This window comes from Cyprinus carpio, chromosome B4 (assembly GCF_018340385.1).
Source record: "Cyprinus carpio isolate SPL01 chromosome B4, ASM1834038v1, whole genome shotgun sequence".
NCBI classification, from domain to species: Eukaryota; Metazoa; Chordata; class Actinopteri; order Cypriniformes; family Cyprinidae; genus Cyprinus; species Cyprinus carpio.
In genome coordinates, this window is record NC_056600.1 from 26,424,636 (window position 1) to 26,447,367 (window position 22,732).

Here is a 22,732-nt window from a genome sequence, read left to right on the forward strand (position 1 = left end):
CAGACTTAGTTTTGTTTTTCAGATCTGTCACAATGTCATGAATCAAAGATGAGGTTTCCTGAACCACATAATTTACAGAACTAAACGAGATGACCTGGGCCTCAAACAGTCCAAGAATGTGGCAACCCTGTTCGTGACCCCTTCAGGGCCAAGGTCATCCCAATTATCATCTGGACCATCTTCACCTGCGTCCAAAACAGCATGCTCTGCTGGAGTTCTGAGCTGTTCAATTATAGGAGCACTAGGCCCATCTTTGTTACTACACATCTCATGCTGCAAAAGATGTTTGTATGACCTCATATAATAAAATGTCCTTCTGCGTCCCTGCTCAACACACTTAAAATGTGTACATGAAAAGGATGTTTAAATCGCCTTGTCATGGGCGTCGGACTGGGGGTAAAACCAGTTCACCCCATTTTGAAAGCATGTGTATTTTACCCAGGGGGGGCATGGGGAAGTCCGACTTTTGGTATGAGCCCCTGCTCTTCGTGGTACTTTAGGAACTTGACACGAAGTCCGACTTTTGGTATGAGGCTCGTGATTGTACAGTTATCGAGTAGCATGAAACTTTCCTCATCAATTTTTTCATCTAAGAAAAAAAGAATAATACAATTTAAAACAGACAGAGCAGTAGAGCAAAATCTAAAATCTGCATTAAAGTTAAGAATTTAAGGGTAAAATCTGTTAATATATAATTTGTAGTTGTTATGCTCCTACACCTTTGGCGAGTCCAAACAAAAATTTTCAATCTATCACAACATATAAACGTCACTATCAACAGTGCTACCAAGTAAAAAAGTTAATTTTGACCCCTGATACATACATTATATTTAGATGTTTTAGCCTAACGTTACTCATAATTGTTTAAACTTTGGATTAATTAATTAATTTTTGTTTTGCCATTTCTATCATTTATTATTTATTGCTATTTATTCAAGTCTGCCCTTTCCATGGGAAAAAAAAATCTGATCTATGATGAAAGGAATATAAAACCATTTTTTGATTACCTGAAGTTTATTGGTGTTGCTCTCTTATTCAAATTATAAATGATATAACTAAACAAATTAATAATTAATTAGGTGAAGAAGCTGTGCACTTGAATATGTCATCGGATTCTCCTGTGCAGTGTGGTAAATTATATTGCTCATTGTCTATAGGCTATTTTAGTAATTTAAATAAGGTGTTATCTTAATGTATCGATTAATGACACTATTATAATATTACACCACCCAAATATGTATTTACCTCCATCTAATTCTCTTTGTCAGTGCAGGCTTGTTTAGCTTATATTGATGGTAATGAAAAGTGATTAGTGTAGCCTTGAACATAAAATAACAGGACAACGAATATAGTAGATGACTAGACATAATAATTTCATGACTTTAGACATTTCTTTGTGAAGACAGTGGCATAATACAGTGAAATAATCCATAACAAAACAATATCAAAATCAGTATTTAAATACTTACCCAAAATCTGACCCACATTCAGCATTAAATCAAGTAATTTAGCAGAGGCTTTTGTCCAAAGCGACTTACAAATGAGGACAATGGAAGCAATCAAAATCAACAAAAGAGCAATGATATACAAGTGCTATAACAAGTCTCAGTTAGCTTAACGCAGTAAACATAGCAAGAGCTTTTTAAATAATATAATAAATAAAAAGAAAACAGATAGAATAGAAAAAGAATAGAGCAAGCTAGTGTTAGATTAGTGTTAGGTTTTAGGTATACAGCGGACCCTAGTGGTTCTAGTGTTAAAATAGGTCAAATAAAAACACTTAAGAGGTGTACCATTGTAATTTAGGACAAGTTAAAACATGATTTGGAAAATGGATTCATGATGTATTAGCTCATTTTATAAATTCTGTACATTCTGAACACAAAACACTTACACAATAGCATACAGCTTTAACTAACGTTACAGCACGAAACAAATTTATGTGTTTAAGTTACGTGAGGCTGAATTGATTTTCACAGACCCAGACAATCAATCATGTATGTAAAAGCTGTAAAAAGTATAATAAACATGAACTTGACGTTAAATGTCTCGAGGAGACTGGGTAACTGCCACTCGACGAGTTTTCCCCTCACAAATGCATCCATGTGCTTTTCTGACTAGAAAAAAAAAGGACATTTTGAATTACATTACTTAAAACCTTAATTTATGTGCGTAAAAAGACATTATAAATCACACATCAAATCACCTCATGTAACACGTTATTCATTTACTCGAGGCCCTGAGAAGTCGATTCCTTTCCGGCGCGAATCACTTTGTTCGAGAATTGATGAACCGGTTCATTTGTTTGTCGTTTCAATTAAACCCGAGACATTTTACGTACTTTGTATCAGATTTACATGTTGATATGGACAATTGTAGGCATTTTACATTAGAGCTGTGAAAGTCATTGTGAAATACTCCTCACTTTTTTAATTCATTTGACTCACATTGTTCAATTCACTTTTCGGTGACAGAAACAACACTTTCCTCTATTTTCACAGTTATTCACACTTATTAACACGACTATACGAGTACATGTAGAATAGCCTTCTGAAGTAAACTGTTTGTCATTTTACATAACTAATGGCTTGTATAAGTTTAACAAAATTGTTGCCGTGAAAAATGTTATAATTCTGCCAATTTAAAACAATTATTAATGAAAACATTTTATAAACGTACCTTAAAACAGTTGAAACCAGTGGCTTCGCCCCTTTGTCCTTCCAAAATGACAGTTGGGGAGCAATTTAAACATCTTCTAGGCGCGTTAAATAACCCAACGTTGGCCTGAAACAACCCAGTGTTGCAACCCAGCAGGTTTAACTCAGGTTTATCTCAACACCTGGTAAATTGAAACTACCCAAAAGTGTTTAAAAAGTAATAAAATAACCCAACAAAATGACACAACAGACTCAACCCAGCATTTTGGGTTAAAAAACAACCCAGCTGTTTTTAGAGTGTAAAAAAAGTTTGAAAATGAATAGTCTGTTAAGTGTAAATATTTAAGTATTTGCCGCTGTGATGAACATCATAGCAAATCCACAAATCTGAATGGCTGTTTAAATCTAATTAAATACGTTTTAGAAAGTAGTGCAGCTGCTTTATTTATGGGGTTTCCAGGGTAAGGGCTGCAGTTTAGCGCCATCTGCTGTCAGAGAGTGAATGTGCTTTCATTCAGCGCGTTTCTCACGCATTCCTCCAAGTGCTTCTCATGCGTGCTTGTTTACATCAGAGCACACACGCGTCTTTCAAGCAGCATACAGCGGTGTTGTGCATTTTGACCAGTTGATGGGAAAAGTATTCTTAAAGTCCCTGTAAACCAAAAATTAAATAAAATAACTGAGTTTGTCATTCCACAGAAAAATGTGTTATTAGCCACCCAGCAAAATTTGAATGATAAAAAAAGCCAGTAAGTATATAAAATAAGCTATCAAAATCTCGAAAAAATTAGCAGTAGTCTCAGCTCTCAAAAGCTGGGGGCGTGTCCGCTGGCTGCGCTGAAACCACGCCCACTCGCGGGAAAGCTGCAGTCGCCACACTCAACTGTCACCACTACAGCCGGAATGGATGCTCCTAACAGCTTAATTGGTTGTACAAAACCATATATGTTTGAGCCTCCAGAGTAAGTAACAGTATGACAAGAAAATCGCGGTTGAGCGGCGAACTGATGTGAATGTGCTCTATTTATACTGTTAGGTGCGGGCCAGGAGCTCAGGGGGACGCAGTGCGTCATCAATCCCCCGTTTTAACCCTGCCCAAAAAATCCGGATCACTGCAATGGTGAGAAACTGTTTAACGGTCTAACTCCACAATTCAGTGTTTTACAGTTCACAGTCTTTGTAATATGTTTTAGCAATACATTTCTAACATGTATAATGTGTTTATACATTTTTTTTTAAATTGCCTTTACAGGGACTTTAAAATGCATCCCAAATTCTGAATAATTTGTAATGTATAATTATTCACGGTATTTAGAAGTGCCCATGATAACAATATCGTGCATATTCATGACCGCGATATATCGCATTACCGAATACCGGCACATGTCTACTCTCATTTATATTTTACAGCATTAGTGGAGATTTTTTTTCCTTGAGAAAAATGATTCCAAAATAATTGATATTTAATTGAATCAGTAATCGAATTGAATTGAAAGCTTGTGAATGAGAATCGAATCGTGAAATTTGTCAAAACCCAGCCCTATTATTCACCACATCCAGCATCAAATGACAGTGACATTTATATTTCATTGTGTACAGTAATAGCTCTGCTGTAAAGCCATTCAAACCTTCATAATTTTTGCTGATAATATTCTTCTGTTTTATGCCTGCGGTAATTATGAGTGAAACATCACATCATGATTGTGTATCAAACAGTGCCACCTTGAGGAATAAAGATGCACTGCACATATTGAGTCATCAGATATGTAACTATAGCTGCAAAACATTTACATACCTCAGGTCTCTAGTGACCCTATACACTACAATACACAAAAAATTAATCAGAAAACAGGTATTCTTATAAATGTATTATTTTCTTTCTTGTTATATTAATTATAATGAATAGAATGAAGAATAATAAGAAAGTTTTAAAGTTGATGTCCAACTTAAAAAAAAATGGAGGGAGAGGTTAGTGAATGTCCCGGGTCCCTAAAGACCGGAATACTGTGTCGACTTTTATCGTTTCTGAGTTATTGGTTTTTTTTTGTTTAGTTTTTTCTGTTACACCCTTAAAATATGAAACAGTAAGTTCAAGACTGAGCAAATCCAAAACAAACAAAAGATACAACAGACTAAATCCACAACCACTATCTGACCTAGGTGAAATGTAAAGAAAATACATTAAAGTGGACTTCCCTGACTTCCTGTTTATACCAAACACAGGAGAAAAGTAATAATTGATAACAAAAAGGCAACCGGATCCCTACTGCGGTGGTGATAATATTTACACTATTTATAGTGAAATCAAAGAGCAACACACCTTCAAATAAATGAAGAAAGAAATAGGTCAGATAAAAAGATTGATTAAAAAAAAAAGACCGACATACAAAAACTAGAGAAAAAAATTAATCACTCCACACAAGAATGTAACAATTTGCTAACTTTTTCTACAACACACAGATTCACTAATTCAACTACGCCACCTCAACACTCTCCAGTTTCTGTGGAGCATTTCAAAGGACACCAGTCTTCAGATGAGAAATCATATAAAACTGTCCTCTCAGGTGAATCCTTGTGTGGTTATTAAGCGATATTTTACAAGTGAAACTATTTTCATACTGTTAGCAGGTGATAGATTTCTCTTCGGTGCGAGTTCTCATGTGGGCATTACGTGTAAAACTCCTTCCACACCGAGGGCATGTGTATGGCTTCTCTTGAGTATGAATTCTCATGTGGCTTTTAAGTCCCCCTTTTTGAATGAAACTATTTCCACACAGTTTGCAGGTGTAAGGTTTCTTTCAAGTATGAATTTCAATGTGCCTTTTAAGAGTTCCATTTTTTTTACTTTTTCCACATTGAGGGCAAGTGAAAGGCTTCTCTCCTGTATGAATTGTCATGTGGCTTTTAAGGCTTCCATTTTGACTAATACTGTTTCTACACAGTTTGCAGGTGTAAGGTTTCTCCCCAGTGTGAACTCTAGTGTGCCTTTTAAGGCTTTCTATATAAATGAAGGTCTTACCACATTGTTGGCAGGTGTAAGGCTTTTCCCCAGTGTGAATTTTCATATGGACTTCAAGATTTCCTTTTTTAGTGAAACGCTTTCCACACTGTTGGCAGTCTCTTGAGCTTTTTTTAGTGTTGTCATTTTAATCTGTGGGCAACTAAAATGTTCTCCAATTATGAAATCATGATATTTCTCATATTGAACTTTGTCTTCAATTTCATTCAGTTGTTGACTCTCCTCTTTCAGCGGCATCAGATCTAAAGAAAAAAAAGACCAATTCAAGTTAACCTAATTTAAATGGCACAAATTAACAGACATCTGCCAGTGCCAAATGAACTGAGAAAATATACAGGACAAAATAGTTCAGATTTAAGAATGAAAACAAACATTTTTGTTCAAGAGTGTCTTCATGTTTGACTCTGAATGCTTCTTCAATCCTTATATCTTCACTCTCCTCTTTAATAAACGCCATTCTGGGTATTTGCAGAATTTGTCCTGCTTAAGATCAAAGTAAAGCAAATCCCAACTAAATCTTGCAGATCTTCCCAATATAACAAGAAGAAAAAAAAGCATACACTTGATGTAAATAAGAGATTCATTGGGTAGTTAGTCATTGATTATATCAAGAATTTTCATGTGAGTGAGTTCGGTCAGCAAGTTTGAAGAAAAGTTTTGGTTGTCTAAGAGGACCCAACATCAGCAGAAACAAGTCTGTGTTGGCTGAAAATATTTAGCAGCTTCTACATTTAAAGATAAAATATGTAATGCATTATTATTTAAATTTATAATCCTACCACTAATAATTAACTTATTTCATTTTTAGTTAAGGAGTTAAGTATTTAAATAATTAACCCTTCTAGGGTGTTGGTTTCTGTGTTTATTTCTTTTTAAAATTACATCAACCTTGTGACTTCCTGCGCTTGCTATGCTTTATATTTCAGTACAGTAAAAATACTAACATTTGTTTTAATAGTCAATTTACAATAACTCCAAAAGCAAGATGTCAGAAAAACGGAGTGGAAATAGTAACTGAGCTGCTCCACTGCTACCATCTACTGGTTACACACTAAAAATGGTTTTAAGTCAGTTAATGTTGCCTTTTTTCTTTCTATTACTTTCATTTATTTTATCTGTATATTATGGGTATGCTGTGCTGATTTACAACTAGAAGTACTTACTTCAACAAGTAATACTACAAAACAAGTCCTATATCTCCAAAACATGAGTTCTCCTAGTGATGTTATAAGGCTCAGCTCCTGGAATGTCAAAGGGCTGAAATGTAATAAGAAAATGTCTAAACACTAAAATTGCTTTCCTCCAGGAAACTCATCTCCAACCTGCAGCTCACCTTAACATTTCACAAGGGATGGGTGAAAAAAATACTTTCTTCAGTCAATTTCTGACCGTGCTCCAGAGTTGTATGTCATCATGTCATCATATATATATTAGGGCTGTCAACATTAATGTGTTAACGCATGCGATTAATACAAAACCCTTATCGTGTTAAAATAATTTTACGCAAATGAAATATTGAAACACACAAAGGTGCATCATTAATGTAATTTGCGTCACGCAGTTGATACTGGGGGTCGGGAGTTTATCACTCTTAGCATCTACAATGGCGCCAGCACTAGTAACTCTGGTAGGTGGAAATTTCTCTTTTAAAAGAAAACTGGATGGCACTCTGGATAAACGCAAAGTTGTGTGCAAACACTGTAACGAAGAACGAAGCTCATCGAGTTTAAAATATAATTTAAAAGCAAAACACATCACAGGTTCTGCTAGCAAACCGATGAGTAGTGTGAAACAACCCACAGTGGATCAGTGTATACGGAGTGTGAGTAAACAAACGTCAACCAGGCTTACTACTTCCATAGCAAATTGGATTGCCAAGGACTGCCGTCCAGTCAACATCACTGCTGACCAGGGCCTGAAAGAAGTGATAAGGATTGCCACTTCCGACCCATCATTTGAGCTTTCGTCAAGATCAACAGTCATTTCCAGGATTCACGAACTGTACATTAATGAAAAGAAATGCAAAGTAGAGCTGCTATCACAAACAAAGAGTGTTACAGCTTTGGCTGGGAACCACTGGACATCGGTAAACTCACATAATTACTTTGGTACAACTGCACATCTCATCGATAAAGAGGCACATGCATTAATTTGTAAATTAGTCAGACATTTCAAACATAGCCCATCTAATATGATAGACCTGAAAGCACACCAAATTGCTCATGGCCTGGGCAAAGAGTCTCTAGTGCAAAACGTTCTCACAAGATGTCATTCCATCCTCGAGCTTGTCAGCCGGATACTACGCAACGAAGACCCCCTGATGGCAGCAAAACCACAAGCTATCCATTCTAACATCTGCAGTTTGATAAACTTGCCAGGCTGGAGAAACTACTGGAACCATGCAGGTTGATACTTCAGTTTATTTGGTGATGTTATTTTTTAGCCAGTATTTATTGGTTTTTATGATTGCTATTAAAACAAGTCCTGTATATATTTAAAATAGCTCATGTCAAATCCAACGTGTATGAGAGAGACCAAATAAGAAAGTAAAGCCGGAAAGAGAATAACACTTTACAATAAGGTTCTATTCATTAATATTATTGTGAGTAATGTTAACTAAGTAACTACAGTAATCAAATACTAGCAAACTAGTGTTTAGTGTATATTAATCTTTGATTATAGTTTAGAAAAAATAACTAATACTAGCAACATTAATTTTAAAAATGTATTAGTAAATGCTGGCATTAAAATGAAGACCTAGTAATAGGTCATTGTTAGCAAATGCAATCTTTTAATTGGATGTGTGTTTCTTATTCAGATATGTCATGAAACAACTTGGGGGCCGTTTAAGAAGATGACCCTGCGTATGTTGTGCGCTTTAAAGGGGTCATGAAATGAGAAACCAAATTTGCCTTGATCTTTTGGAATATAAGAGGTCTTTGTACCATTAAAACGTCCTGCAAGTTTCATAGCTTAAGACGTCCTCCCCATTATAAACGAGCCATTTATTTAATCAAGCTCTAAATACAGCTCGTTCTGGATCCATGGTAAGAACTGACGTCACGGTGCGAAGTGACGTTCCAACCATTTGCATATGACCGCCTCCAGCACAAGACAACTACGCTAATTTCGTATCGTTGTCGCGCTGCGCGCCTCACAAGTGTTCACTCGATGGACAGCGAGTGGGTCTGTGTACAGGAAAATTACAATGCCACGCAGCATGGCGTTATTTCCCTGTCAAATGTCGAGAGCGCATTATTGTAGCACGAAAGTACATTAATATAATGTGCGAGCGCGAATCTCTCTGCTCGCGCGCGGAATAAAGATGGCAAAACGCGAATCTCTCTGCTCGCGCGCGGGAACTGGTCGCGCGCTCTCAGATACACGTTGCTCTTGTAAGAATTTTCTCTGGGCTCGCTCAGAGAGTATGCCTGCACTTAAACCGTGTTCAGTGCAATCGCGAATCTCTCCTCTTCGTTTAAAGTAAGTGTGTATGTGCTTAGACTGTGTCCCGTGCGTTCGCGCATGGCCAAGTACACACTCTTCTCTTCGAATTCTTTCTCTTTGCTCTTGGCATAAACGCTGTCAAAACGACAACAACCAATCAGAAATAGGCTTCAACGACTGACCAATGAAAACGCGACATCGTACATGGAATCACCCGCTACTAAACAGTTACGCTCAATCCACAAATGTTCTGAATGGGGGTGTTAATAATTGATCCATAGGCACTGTCGTTAGCCAATCATAACAGTGGGCGTTAACACTGAACTCTTAAAGGGGAAACAACCCAAAAACAGACTGTTTGAATCAAAGGATGAGAAACAGGGTGGGAAAATGTCATAATTCACTACATTTTAAAAGTTTTTTTTCTTTTAAAAACTATAGTAATACTATAATTGCACCTAGGGAACCATAATAATAAAATAAAAAAACCCATGTCATGACCCCTTTAAGGATTCCATTGCATGGAAATATCTAGCAACTCCTGCTTCAACTATGCCATGTGAGAGACTATTTTCACTTACAAGACACAAGAAGAGGGCTGCTCTGGCACCTGAAAATGTTAACAACCTTATATCCCTTAGCAACTGGTTAAATGCTGACTAGAAAAATAAGCTTCTGTGTTCTGTTTTAGTTTGGCAAGCAGGAAATTGAATTGAGATTGAAACTCTTCTGATGGTTCTCTTTGCTGGGTATAGCAATTTTGTGAAATGATGACAAAAATAAACATGTTAAAAAATAAATAGTGTCTGTTTAATTTCACCATAAGTATGTGATTAATCACAGTTAATCACAAAAAGGGTGCGATTAATTGCAATAGAAAAATATATATATATGATGCGGTCTAGGAAAACCCACCACATGGTGAAATTTTACCTTTTTAAGTTTTGATACAATATGAAAGCTAGGTTCAAGGCTTTTCCAAAACTACGGCTATCTGAAGTTGGCTGATAGCTTTGATTTTCAGGAATGGAATTTTGAGAAAAACGGGTTTAAAGGTGAGGCAATGAAAATAGAAACACAACAGGCAAGTATCACAAGTAAAAGTCACTTTACTGTGGTAAAATAATTATTTTAGTCACTGTACATGATGTAAAAGATACAATATGACCTCAAGGAGCACAGAACACTTGCAAACATTTGAACTTTAAGTGTATATATCGGTTCATAAAACATCACAGATTACAGTGTGCAGGCTATCTCCAATTCTTCTCCTGTTTTACTCTGGACTTAATCCATAAGTAGACATAGTTCGGGATTGTAACTTGCAGTTTTGTGTTCTAAACTTGTAGTTTTAGTTCATGCTGTCACCATTTGAACTAAGTGGAAGTAATGCATAGCGATATGAAAATGGTGCTGGGGGCCCTTTAAAAACAAGAGCTGTATGTCAGGAGTGCTATACTGCATCATTACACAAACAGATTAACGTTACCCTGAAGAGGACAGTTGTCTGTTGTTTATCATGGGCATAGTTCTTTATTTCTTTTTTCCCCACCCTGATTGTGGAAATAACTGCTAAATAAATAATAAAAGAACCAAACAGGATCAGTTAAACAAAATTTTATTTCAATTTCTTTTAAATTCATGTAAGGAGTCAGTACCATAGACCTTCCATGTTAAAATGCTTAACTTTACAGCAGAGAAAAACTGTTTACAGCCTGGTACAAAAAGTGGTTTTGTTCTGTATAGCTAATTTTGCCTCTCGTCCATTTAAATTATATTAAGCCTTATGTTTCTGCATAATTAAGGGCGTGGCCACTTGAGTGACAGGTGGATTGCCTGCTTGTTGAGCTAGGCGAACGTTTTCAGCAACCAGGCACCTCAGCTCCACCCACATCCCAACTTTGTGCCCATTTTCGATTATGCAGTAGTGACACGTGGCCACAATAGCGATGGCCGGCTCCGCCCACTTTGGGCTTCAAAAAAATGCTCTTCACAAACCTTCGGGTAACATCCCAGACACTACGTCCATGTTTTTATACAGTCTATGGTATTTATGTGTTTTTGAAGCAATGAACAGTTTTTTAATCACAGACATATCTGCTGAGCACAAGAACACAATGGCCAATCAGAGGTGTTTAAGAATCTACTCAACAGTGCTCAAAATGTTATGGGGAAAGGCTGGTATTGTCACAATTTTTTTTTTTTTTCCTTAATTTCAGTGAATACTTGGTACCTGTTGGTACTTTTGACAACCTTATATTGACAACAGGAGGTTGTTTGAATTGTCAGTGTTGATATCAGATTTCTATTTAGAATTTCCATGACAAGTCAGGTCAGTCAAGTCACCATTATTTCTATAGAGCTGAGAAAAAAATCCACATTGATAACATTTAAAATTGTTCTCGCTTGAGCGAACTGCCATGTGTTACTTAAGGTTTCCTTTTCAGTTGAAACAATTTCACACTGTTGGCAGGCTGAAAGAGTTTCCTCCAGTGTGAATTCTCATGTGAATTTTTAGGTTTCCATGTTGAGCAAAACTCTCTCCACATTTATGGGATGTCTAAGGCTTCTCTTCAGTGTGAGTCCTCATGTGCCTATTAAGGCTTATTTTATGATTGAATCTTTGTCCACACTCCTGGCACATGAAGGGACTCTCTCCATTGTGTATTCTCATGTGGACTGTAAGGTTTCCATGTTGAATGAAACTTTTTCCACACTGAGGGCATGTGTAAGGCTTTTCTCCAGTGTGAATTCTCATGTGCCTTTTAAAACCTATTTTACGCGTGAAGCGTTTTCCACACAGCTGGCAGGAAAAAGGCTTCTCTCCATTGTGTATTCTCATGTGGATTTTAAGGTTTCCATGTTGACTGAAACTTTTTCCACACTGAGAACATATGTAAGGATTCTCTCCGGTGTGAATTCTCATGTGAATATTAAGGTTTCCTTGTTGTGAAAAACTCTCTTTACAGTGTTGGCATGTGTAAGGCTTCTCTCCAGTGTGAGTTCTCACATGCCTGGTAAAGTTTTCTTTTAGAGTGAAACTTTTTCCACACTGAGAGCATATGAAAGGCTTTTCTCCAGTGTGAATTCTTATGTGCTTGTCAAGACTTTCTTTACGAGTGAAACTTTTTTCACAGTGTTGGCAGGGAAAAGGGCTCTCCCCAGTGTGAATTCTCATGTGAACTTTAAGGTTTGCTTGTTGAGCATATCTCTTTCCACACTGAGGGCACGTGTAAAGGTTCTCTCCAGTGTGAAGTCTCATGTGAGCAGTAAGGTGTACTTTTTGAGCAAAACGGTGTTCACACTGAGGGCATGTGTAAGGCTTCTCTCCAGTGTGAACTCTCATGTGCTTGTTAAAATTTCCTTTTTGATTGAAACATTTTCCACACTTTTCGCAGGTTAAAGTCTTCTTTGCAGAATGAACTTTCATGTGGTCTCTGGAGTTTCCTTGTTGACTGAAACTCTTTTCAAACTGAAAACCAGTAAAACTTCTAGTTTCTGTCTCTTGAGCTCTTTTTCGTGTGGAAGGCTTTTCAGTTGGAGAGCAAGATTTTTCTCCAGTTTTGAAATCATGAAGATTCTCACATTTATCTTCCTCTTCATTTTCATGAGGTACTACTTTCTCCTCTTTTGGTGCCATAAGGTCTAAGGTGAAAACACAAAGAAAAGTTTAAAGGCACAAGACAACAGATATCAAAACATTTAGATATGTAATGCATCAAGGCCATATGGCAGAGGGACATTGGTGGAAAAAATTGACTCAGAAAAATTGTCTAGCATTTTTTTGGGGGGTGTGGTTAATGTACAGTCGTGGCCAAAAGTTTTGGCAGTGTCATAAATTTAGTGTTTTGCAAAGTTTGCTGCTTATAGGGATACTCCACCCCAAAATGAAAATTTTGTCATTAATAACTTACTCCCATGTCTTTCCAAACCCGTAAAAGCTTCATTTGTCTTCGGAACACAATTTAAGATATTTTGGATGAAATCCGGGAGGCCTGTGACTGTCCCATAGACTGCCAAATAAATCACTGTCACTGTCCATAAAAGGCTGTTTTCTTTCAAATCAAAGCTAAATACATGTAGAAACAGCGCATCCTTGTGGCGTGGAAGATACAGAAGAGCATACACAGCATACAGTGATATGGAGAGACACAGAGGAGATCATTGACAAAGGAATTATTGAATTATTGTTTTCTTCGCTTACAAAAAGTTTTCCTGTCGCTTCATATAACCCAGATTGCACACCTGATGGCAGATGGAGTATTCTGATGATGACTTTCATACCTTTTATGGACCTTGACACTGCTATTTATTTTACGAACAAAGCTTTTATGGGTTTGGAACGACATGGGGGTAAGTGATTAATGACAAAAAATTTCATTTTGGGGTGGAGTATCCCTTTAAGCTGTTGTGGTGTTCATTCACATTGTTTCTATATTGTTTCTAGATTATTGTGTAGAGTGATCAGATGCATTTCAAATGATTGCTAAAAGATTAATTGGCCAAAAAATTAACTTTTCACAAAAAACAGATGTCACTGTTTTTTGATCCTGACACAAAATGACCAGCTTACATTAACTGACTCATCATATCAGCAGCACATGTGAAAGTGTGAATGGGTACTAGTCAGGTGAAATCACTATCATACCAATTAGACTGATTGAGCAGACTGATTGCTATAAAAGGAGGGAAGAAGCACTTCCAGTCATTGTGTTCTTGTTAGCAATGGTTACCTCCAAAGAAACACGTGCAGCCATCATCGCTTTGCCTCAAAAGGGCCTCACATGCAAGGAAATTGCTACAAAGAATATTGCACCTGAAAGAACCGTTTACCGGATCTTGCCAAGAACTTCAAGGAGAGAGGTTCGACTGCAGTGAAGAAGTCTTCAGGACGTCCCAGAGTGTCCAGCAAGCACCAGGCGTCTCCTCCTGTTGAGTCAGTTGAAATCGTGTCTCCACCAATGCAGAGTTTGCTTAGGAATGGCAGCAGGTTGGTGTGAGAGCATCTGCATACATAGTGAGGCCAAGACATTTGGGCAATGGCCTGTTGTCATGAAGGGCAGCAAAGAAGCCACTTCTCTCCAAGAAAAACATCAAGAACAGACTGAAATTCTGCAGGAAGTACAAGGATTGGACAGCAGAAGACTGATGCAAAGTTATTTTCTCTGATGAAGATCCCTTCCGACTGTTTGGGACATCTGGAAAATCGATAGTTCGGAGAAGAAAAGGTGAACGCTACCTTGAGTCCTGTGATGTACCAACAGTGAAGCATCCTGAAACCATCCATGTGAGGGGTTGCTTTTCAACCAAGGGAGTGGGCTCTCTCATAATTTTGCCCAAAAACACTGCCCGGAATAAAGAATGGTATCAAAACATACTGCAAGAGCGACTTCTTCCAACAATCCATGAACAATTTGGTGATGATCCGTGCATTTTCCAGCATGATGGAGCACCATGCCACAAAGCAAGAGTGATAAAGAAGTAGCTCGAAGATCAATACATTGAAATTTTGGATCCGTGGTCAGGCAAATCCCCGGATCTCAATCCCACAGAAAACCTGTGGTCAGTCCTCAAAAGGCGAGTGGACAAGCAGAAGCCCACAAATTGTGATCAACTCCGAGAACTAATAAGGCAAGAATAGATCGACATCTGTCAGGATTTGGCCCAGAAGCTAATATCCAGCATGCCAGAGCAAATTGCAGAGGTTATGAAGAACAAGGGTCAACACTGTAAATATTGACTCATATTTTTTTTTGTCAATAAAAGCCTTTAAAATGTATGATATGCTTATCATTGTTTTTCAGTATACCATAGAAACGTGGAAAATACGTTTGGCCACGACTGTATAAAAGTAGCAAGGGGGAAGTTAACTCAGTATAAGATTCTTTACAGATACTACCACACTCTGGTAAGACATTACAGGATTAAACTGATGAAAGACAATTTATGTTAGAAAAGCCAGCTGGTAACAGGTACCTTTTTACATTGTATTTGGGAATGTAGTCTTGTTAAACCATTCTGGAAATGAGTTATGGATATCTTAAGTTGGTGGTATGACTCTAAAATATCTTAACCCTTAAGCTGTTAGGTGACAAGTCTTAAATACATAATCTTTCAAACCATGCATTTTCTGGTATTATGGTGTGTATTACATATTATGGTATGTAGTACAATGGCCAGTAGGATTATTTTGGGACACTGGAAGACAGTGAAAGCTCCAAAAGTGAAAGAGTGGGCCAGTGCAATGGTAGAAACATCGACTGTAAAAAAAAACATGGACGCAGTGTCCGTGACATCACTCATAGGTTTCTGAAGAGCATTTTTGATGCCTAAAGTGGGCGGAGCCAACGGCCACCATCTTGGCAGCGCATCACTCCTGGATAATAGAAAATGGGCAAAAAGGCGGGACGTGGGTGAAGCTGAGGTGCCTGGTTGCTGAAACCACACCCACCTAGTTCAACAGTAGTGACAGCAGTGCTGCCATGCAAAGACAAAAAAAACATCACTTAATTTTTGGTTGAAAATGAGTTATTGATATTTTTAGGACATTCAAGACCTCCTGTATCATGTGTATAAGTATCTTGGAGAAAAGACCAGGAGAAACCAAGGCAGAACACAATATAGCATCAGTTACCGCTCTTTGACTTTGTTTTGGAACTAGGGCTGCATGAGAAAAAATCTAAATGAAATCGAAATAGCGATTAAACAAGCTGCAATTGTCATGCGTATCTTTCAGTGAAGCATTGTTCTGTGATCAGTAGTAAATCTAAATCCGAAGGCCAGAGGGTGCTTTTGCACAGAAACTCCAAATACGTCCCACAGAAGAAACCCAGGAAATCCCTATAGCAGTTGCTGAATAAACAGAAGATTTAACTACTTTCATTAATTCAACGTGACTAATAAACACAGGACTACGACAATAGATGGTTTATCTGAGTTTGTCTTATTATAATTGTTATACTGTCATATTATAAGTTTTATTATAATAATGCATATAATAATGCAATACTAATCGACATAGCCTTTATCACTGCTTAGAATACTGTGAAATATGTTGCGTGCCTTATTCTGTGTAAGCCACATCATCTCACAGAAGGATTTATTTCAAACACTCGACTGACGTTATGAAGTGAGTTTGGAGTATTTACTAGCATTTACTACACAGAGCCATAGTTTACTGAGAAGCTACATAAACAGCTGTCATTATCGTGAACGATTTCGATTTCATACTCGTATGAAATCACAGTCGTCTGTGATTTTTTTTTTGCATAGCTTGTCAGAGAACTATGGCTCTTTGTATTAAATGCTGCGCCATCTCAAAGCAGATGATGGAGATTTACTTCTAATCACAGAACTGGCTTTACTGACAAGATGTGCATGACAATCGCAGCCCTATTTGGAACGCTCAAATTAAGTTACGGTGCTCTGCATTTGTTTAGCCATTCGTAAATATTACTGCGCTGCCCTAGAGTTATACAGTATTTTGCCTTTGTTTTACTGTCCATTAAAGTCTGCCATGTTTAAATTGCAGTGTATTTTGTATACTTTCATACATCTGTCAGCACTTCATTAGAAAAACTAATTCGTTAGATCGCAGTCTAACAAACTGCTCCATGTAACAAAAGCACTGTAAACAAGCAACGACTAGATAACTTGGCAACAATAATTAAATGTAAATAATCTTTAAAGTTTTTTTTTAGCTTTTTATAATGCATATTATTCACTCAGTGCTGCCCACTTCTGCACATTTAAAGACTTGAATGTTGTGACAACGTAGCATGTATCACACATACAATCAGTAACAGCTCGCAATTAAATCCTTTTCCTACCTTTTCCTGTAACTCGATAAAATCCATGGCAATAAAAGCCATCGGAGATGTTTAATTCACAAACATTTTGAGCATTATTCCTGCTGGTGTTCATATCAATCCACAAGTCGTTCTTATAGGTTGAGCTATTTTCATTCAAATCGATGTAAAAACAATAGGCTAAGTATGTCTTGCATCCTTAAATGTTAGTGAACATTGCAAATAAATTGGTTGCAAATGGTATCTACTCGCATTGAACTTTTTGTCTGGTTGTTAAAATGAAAAAAAAATTAATCAGATTACTATATGTTATAGCCTATGAGATAGCCAATGATCATTAGACTTTATACAGATGTTACTAGAATGATTCTGTAAATGGTGATGTAAACAGCACCCAAATATTGTATATAATATGGAAGTTACTGCCTTTTGCCTTGGCGTGAGATCTCACTTTTTGCAGACAATGCAAAGGCAGAGTACAATAACTTCCAAATAGCAGTAAAAATCAAGTTTGAGATCATTTTCATTAAAGCATCTTATTACCAGATTTCCAGTGGCCTACCTATAATGAATTTTTCTGGACAAATAAAAAACCTGTAAAGCCATTTTTCTCAGTTTCACACTCTAGTGAGTTAAGGTCTTTTGCCTTTTGTATGACAGAGTGGCTACCCACGCGCATTTTGACCATGAAATAATATATAGTGCAAGACAAAACACAAAGTAGTTGTCTATTCATTTCGAGATATTACCGTAATATGTCCAGAACTCATCCCAAGGAGACACCCCTTCCTCTTCAACTCCATTTACTCGATTAAGCATGGATTCATAAGACTCATAAGCAATTTCTACTCAAGTGGCAACCTTACGGAGTCTCTCTTGAAAACTAACATGGAAGTGACTTAAACTGCAATTCATCGACTGGCCGCTAGAGGCTGGCTCCAAAAGGGAGTCAGTCCCATAGACCTCCCATGTTAAAACGCCCAACTTTACAGCAGAAAAAAAAAAGTTTACAGCCTGGTTCAAAAAGTGGTTTTGGTCTATTGGCGGACAGTAGTGAAGAATTTTTACTCTGCTTTAAAAGTACTTTTTAAGTGTCTGTACTTTATCAGTGTTTTTCTTCAGAAAAATTTTACTTCACATCATTTCAAAGCATAATATCATACTTTTTACTGCACTAAATTTCATGTTTGTTTTTTTGTTTTTACCCTCAATACTTAAGAACATTAAAGATGTAGTACTTTCTTGTACTCAAGTAAAACTTTTAATTACTTTTACTAAAGTAAAAATAAGAAAGTACTAGATTTCTAATGAAATTAAGTATTAAATTATATTTATTAGTCAAGTCAATTGAAGTCTGCTTTATTGTCAATTCTTCCACATGTACAGTACATACATACAGAGAATTGAAATTGCGTTACTCTCAGACCCTTGGTGCATACAGATAACACTAACAGTAGAACATTAAATACAGATAAACTATGAAGAAAAACTATACAAATAGGTCATGTAAAAAGAAAGATAAGTAAAGCAGCACAAGGCACATGGCAGATAGAGTGCAAACCAGTGAAGTAAACAGTGCAGATATAATGATTGTATTGCAAAGAGCTTATTCAGTCTGATTAAAGTGTCAGAAATATCAGAGAGCAGTTCTTTATTTAAACTGACAGAAGAGGTAGTTGAATGAGGTCAGTTAACTGCTGATTGAGGTAGTGAGCAGACCAATGCTGCATAAAGTGACTGGTGCAGGTCCCAGTTTGCAGTGGGGGCTGGAAGAAGTGGAGACTGAGGTTCAGAGTTCAGTGGTGCATGGGGAAAAAAGAGGGGAGGGGAGCAAGGTCGGGAGGGAGTTCAGCTTCCTGACAGCCTGATGAATGAAGCTGTCCTTCAGTCTGTTGGTCCTGGCCTGGAGACTCCGCAGTCTCCTCCCTGATGGCAGCAGACTGAAGAAACTGTGCGACTGGGTGGGTGGGATCACCTGCAATGCAGAGGGCTTTACGGGTAAGACAGGTTCCGTAAATGTCCTGGAGGGAGGGGAGGGAGACACCAATGATCTTCTCAGCTGCTCTCATTATGCGTTGAAGAGTCTTCCTGCAGGCGCCACACCACACAGTGAAGCAGCTAGTCAGAATGCTCTCGATGGTGCCTCTGTAGAAGATGCACATGATGGGGGCTGGGGCTCTGGCTCTTCTCAGTTTTTGGAGAACGCAGAGACGCTACTGTGCTTTCTTGGTCAGTGCTGCGGTGTTGTCGGTCCAGGAGATGTCCACTGTGATGTGCACACCCAGGAACTTGGTGCAGCTTACTCTCTCCACAGTCGCACCATTGATGGTCAGAGGAGCATGCTGAGTGTGCACGCTCCTGAAGTCAACAACAATCTCTTTTGTCTTCTCCACCACCCGATTGTTGTCACTGCACCACCCAGCCAGGCGGCTCACCTCACTCCTGTAGTTTGTCTCATCTCTGTTGCTAATGAGACCCACCACAGTCGTGTCACCCACAAACTTAAAGAGTCATATGATGCTGCTAAAAATTTCATTATTTGGTGTATTTGGTGTAATGAAATGTGTTTATGCAGTTTAAGGTTTAATGTTACACCTGTTAATATGTTGTGATGCCTTGTCCGGCCGGAGCGACAAGACATAAACATAAAACCCATTATAAATGTGATATTAACATGATTCTTAGTCGTGTGTTCTTTTGGAAGGCAAAAACAAAGTAGTTTCGCTTTCTCAACAAAACAGCATCACACACCGCGGCTTTGCGTGAGCTAAGGCCGGAGGCCTAGAGTGAGCCACGGTCTAGAGTGAGCTGTGGTTGGCTTGAGTGAGCAGCGGTCTAGAGTGAACCGTGGCCGGCTTGAGGCGGATCCTACGAAGGAGCGTACCTTGTGTGTGCAGCAACCACATGTGATGACCCCAGGCTGGACTCCGCTTTGTCCACAGTGAAAGCCCAAAGGTCAAACAGAGTAGTTTCGCTTTCGTAGTACAGTAAAAAGTACAATATTATGCTTTGAAAAGTTGTGAAGTAAAAGTTTTCTAAATGTCATGACAATTTTCATCATTTTAGCGCTGTATGCCACCAGAACAGAATTAAAAATAAAACAATCAAGATGAAATTGAAGTGCAGACTTTAAGCTTATGGGGTTGAACAATATAACAAAATGCTTAGGAATTACAACCATTTTTATACACGGTCACCCCATTTTCAGGGACTCAAATGTAATTGGACAAATAAATAAAATCATAAATAAAATGTTCATTTTTAAAATTTTGTTGAGAATCCTTTGCAGGCAAAGACTGCCTTAAGTCTGGAACACATGGACATCACCAGAGACTGAGTTTCCTCCTAATTTTTGGGCCAACAACCTGAAGGATCTCATTAAATTCCTCTCGTGAGACCCGAAAATACTCACGGAAACCTTCCCCGTTAAGACGCAGCTCTTGCACTAAATGGTGATACTCACCAAGATGTTTCCTCCGAGCCAGATAAAAGACAACATTAAAAATAATAAAATATAAAATTAAATTAACCATTTATTTTTCATCAATAATCATGCATTTTAAAATGTTTAAAACAAAATAAAATGTGATAAACAAAAAGAATTATAATTCTCAACTGATTTGATTGGACAACTTTGGAATACACAATATCTGATTGGCGTGTCACATACGGTGTAGTCGCTCAAGTTCAAATATTTGAATGTATCCGAAGCTCAAATCTGAATCAAAAATTCCGCATTCGCAGATGGTCGACACCCCACGCAGCCCCTGTACGACTCTCCATTGACTCTCCAATGACTTCCGGTCTAACAGCTGTTGTTTGTCCTGTGCAGTGGAAAGGCGGCTTCACATTGAAACTCGCAGGCCGCTATGGTAAGAGGCATGACATTTCCTGATCAGGCGTCGAGTGCTGTCAATCACAACACAGACTGGCCCAGCTAACCAATCACAGCACATTTCGTATTTCAGAAGGTGGGCCTTCATTTGATACAGGAACTATTTGAGCTGTTCATGCCAGACTGGGGAGAAAGGTGTTGTAATAATGTAAAGGAGGAATTGTTGAATAAAGTCGTTATTTTTGTTTTCTTCATGTACAAAAAGTATTCTCGTCGCTTCATAACGTTACAGTTGAATCACTGATGGCAGATGGACTATTCTGACGATGCTTTTCATACTTTCCTGTACCTTGACACTGTTATTTATTTGGCAGTCTATGGGACAGACTCAAGCCTCCCAGTTTACATCTAAAATATCTTAAATTGTGTTCCGAAGATGAACGAAACTTTTACGGGTTTGGAACGACATGGGAGTAAGTGATTAATGACAAAATTTTCATTTTGCGGTGGAGTATCCCTTTAAGCAGTGCATAAATACTGAATGAAAAAAGTTTTTTGCTTTATGAAATAGTCTGAAACGCCTGGCAAATATTGCATCTGTGACAAAGTATGTATGTGTTGCAGCTACGAGTTTCTAGTTTTCTACTAGATCAACTTCTGATGCTTCATTTACAACTGGGCCTTAGAAAAGATGTGAAAGTCACAACAGATGTTCTTTAGAGATTTTTAGTGAACCATTTGACTCACAAAGATTCAGCTGAAATCATCAGTTATAAAATAAGTGCCTGCTGGTTGTTTTACTTGCACATTAAAGCCCTTTAAATAAAGAGCAAATGTAGACAACAGTTTATCTGGTCATGTGGCATTTTAATAAGGATCGAATGACTGAGTTTAGCTTTGAGAATGAAAACCAACCTGTTTGTTCCTTGGCATCTTCCTGTTTCACTCTGAATGTTTCTTCAATCTTCATTTCTTCACTCTCTACTTTAATGACCAGCATCTTTTTAATCGTGGATGTCCGTTGCTTCACCAGGAGTTTTTCTGTGTTTGGACACTTTGTCCTGTTTAAGATGAGAATTATTATCAGAGAAAAAATTAAATGCAAACTAAATCTTTGGGTGCGTCTCAATCAGCTCCCTAGATCAGTAATCAGTGCACTGGTAAGGGAGGGAGTCAGTGTAATAGTTAATGGACTTAAATTACCTGATTAGTCAAAAAAAAAAACACACACAAAAAAAGACACCAACTAGAACTACAAATGAATAAAAAAATGAATTAAATAATCACACAAAAAGAAGCAATTCATTTCATACAGTATTTTAGTTTAAAGGAGTCATCGGATGCCCATTTTCCACAAGTTGATATGATTATTTAGGGTCTTAATGAAAAGTCTGTAATATACTTTGATTAAAAATTCTCATTCGTAGTGTAAAAAAACCACTAATTTTACCTTGTCAAAAACAGCACGCTGTTTCAGTGCATGTTGCTTTAAATGCTAATGAGCTCTGCTCAACAACACACAGGTGGAGTGTTGCCTTGACAACAGTTGAGGGTATAGTTTGGGGAAAGTACAGCAGCGGGAGGCTCTGAAGACACATCTGTGCAACCATATTGATTTGAACCACAGTTGGACCCGACAATTAAGGCTTGAACTGGACGTTTCTGAATGGTTGGTTGATTTAGTTATCACTGTACTGGCAGGGTATATTAACTAGAAAGATAAAAAACTTAAAAACATATTAACTTTATGTGTTTACTGAAGTACAGTTCATTGACAGATAGGATACATGTCTATATGTTAGTGAGTGGTCATAAAAAACTTTTTTTTTTTTTTCGGTAAATGTAGGCTTGTCAGTGATGCGTAACGTTACCTAGGCAGTGCTACGTACTACTCTAGCTGTAACACTGACCTTAGGTCATGGCAGGAATAATGGGTCTAGCAGGAGTTGAAGGACACTTATTGTTT

General features: G+C 37.7%; 1 protein-coding gene across 1 annotated transcript; it reads right to left on the bottom strand.

Moving 5' to 3' along the window:
* Positions 1 to 10,725: 10,725 nt before the first annotated feature.
* Positions 10,726 to 22,386, bottom strand: LOC109076261 (gastrula zinc finger protein XlCGF8.2DB-like). The gene is made up of 3 exons (XM_019091992.2): positions 22,217 to 22,386; positions 21,682 to 21,827; positions 10,726 to 12,768 (listed from the first exon to the last, which is right to left on the bottom strand). The coding sequence occupies exons 2-3, from the start codon at positions 21,764 to 21,766 to the stop codon at positions 11,684 to 11,686; spliced, it is 1,170 nt and encodes a 389-aa protein (XP_018947537.2). The 5' UTR covers positions 21,767 to 21,827; positions 22,217 to 22,386; the 3' UTR covers positions 10,726 to 11,683.
* Positions 22,387 to 22,732: the final 346 nt, after the last annotated feature.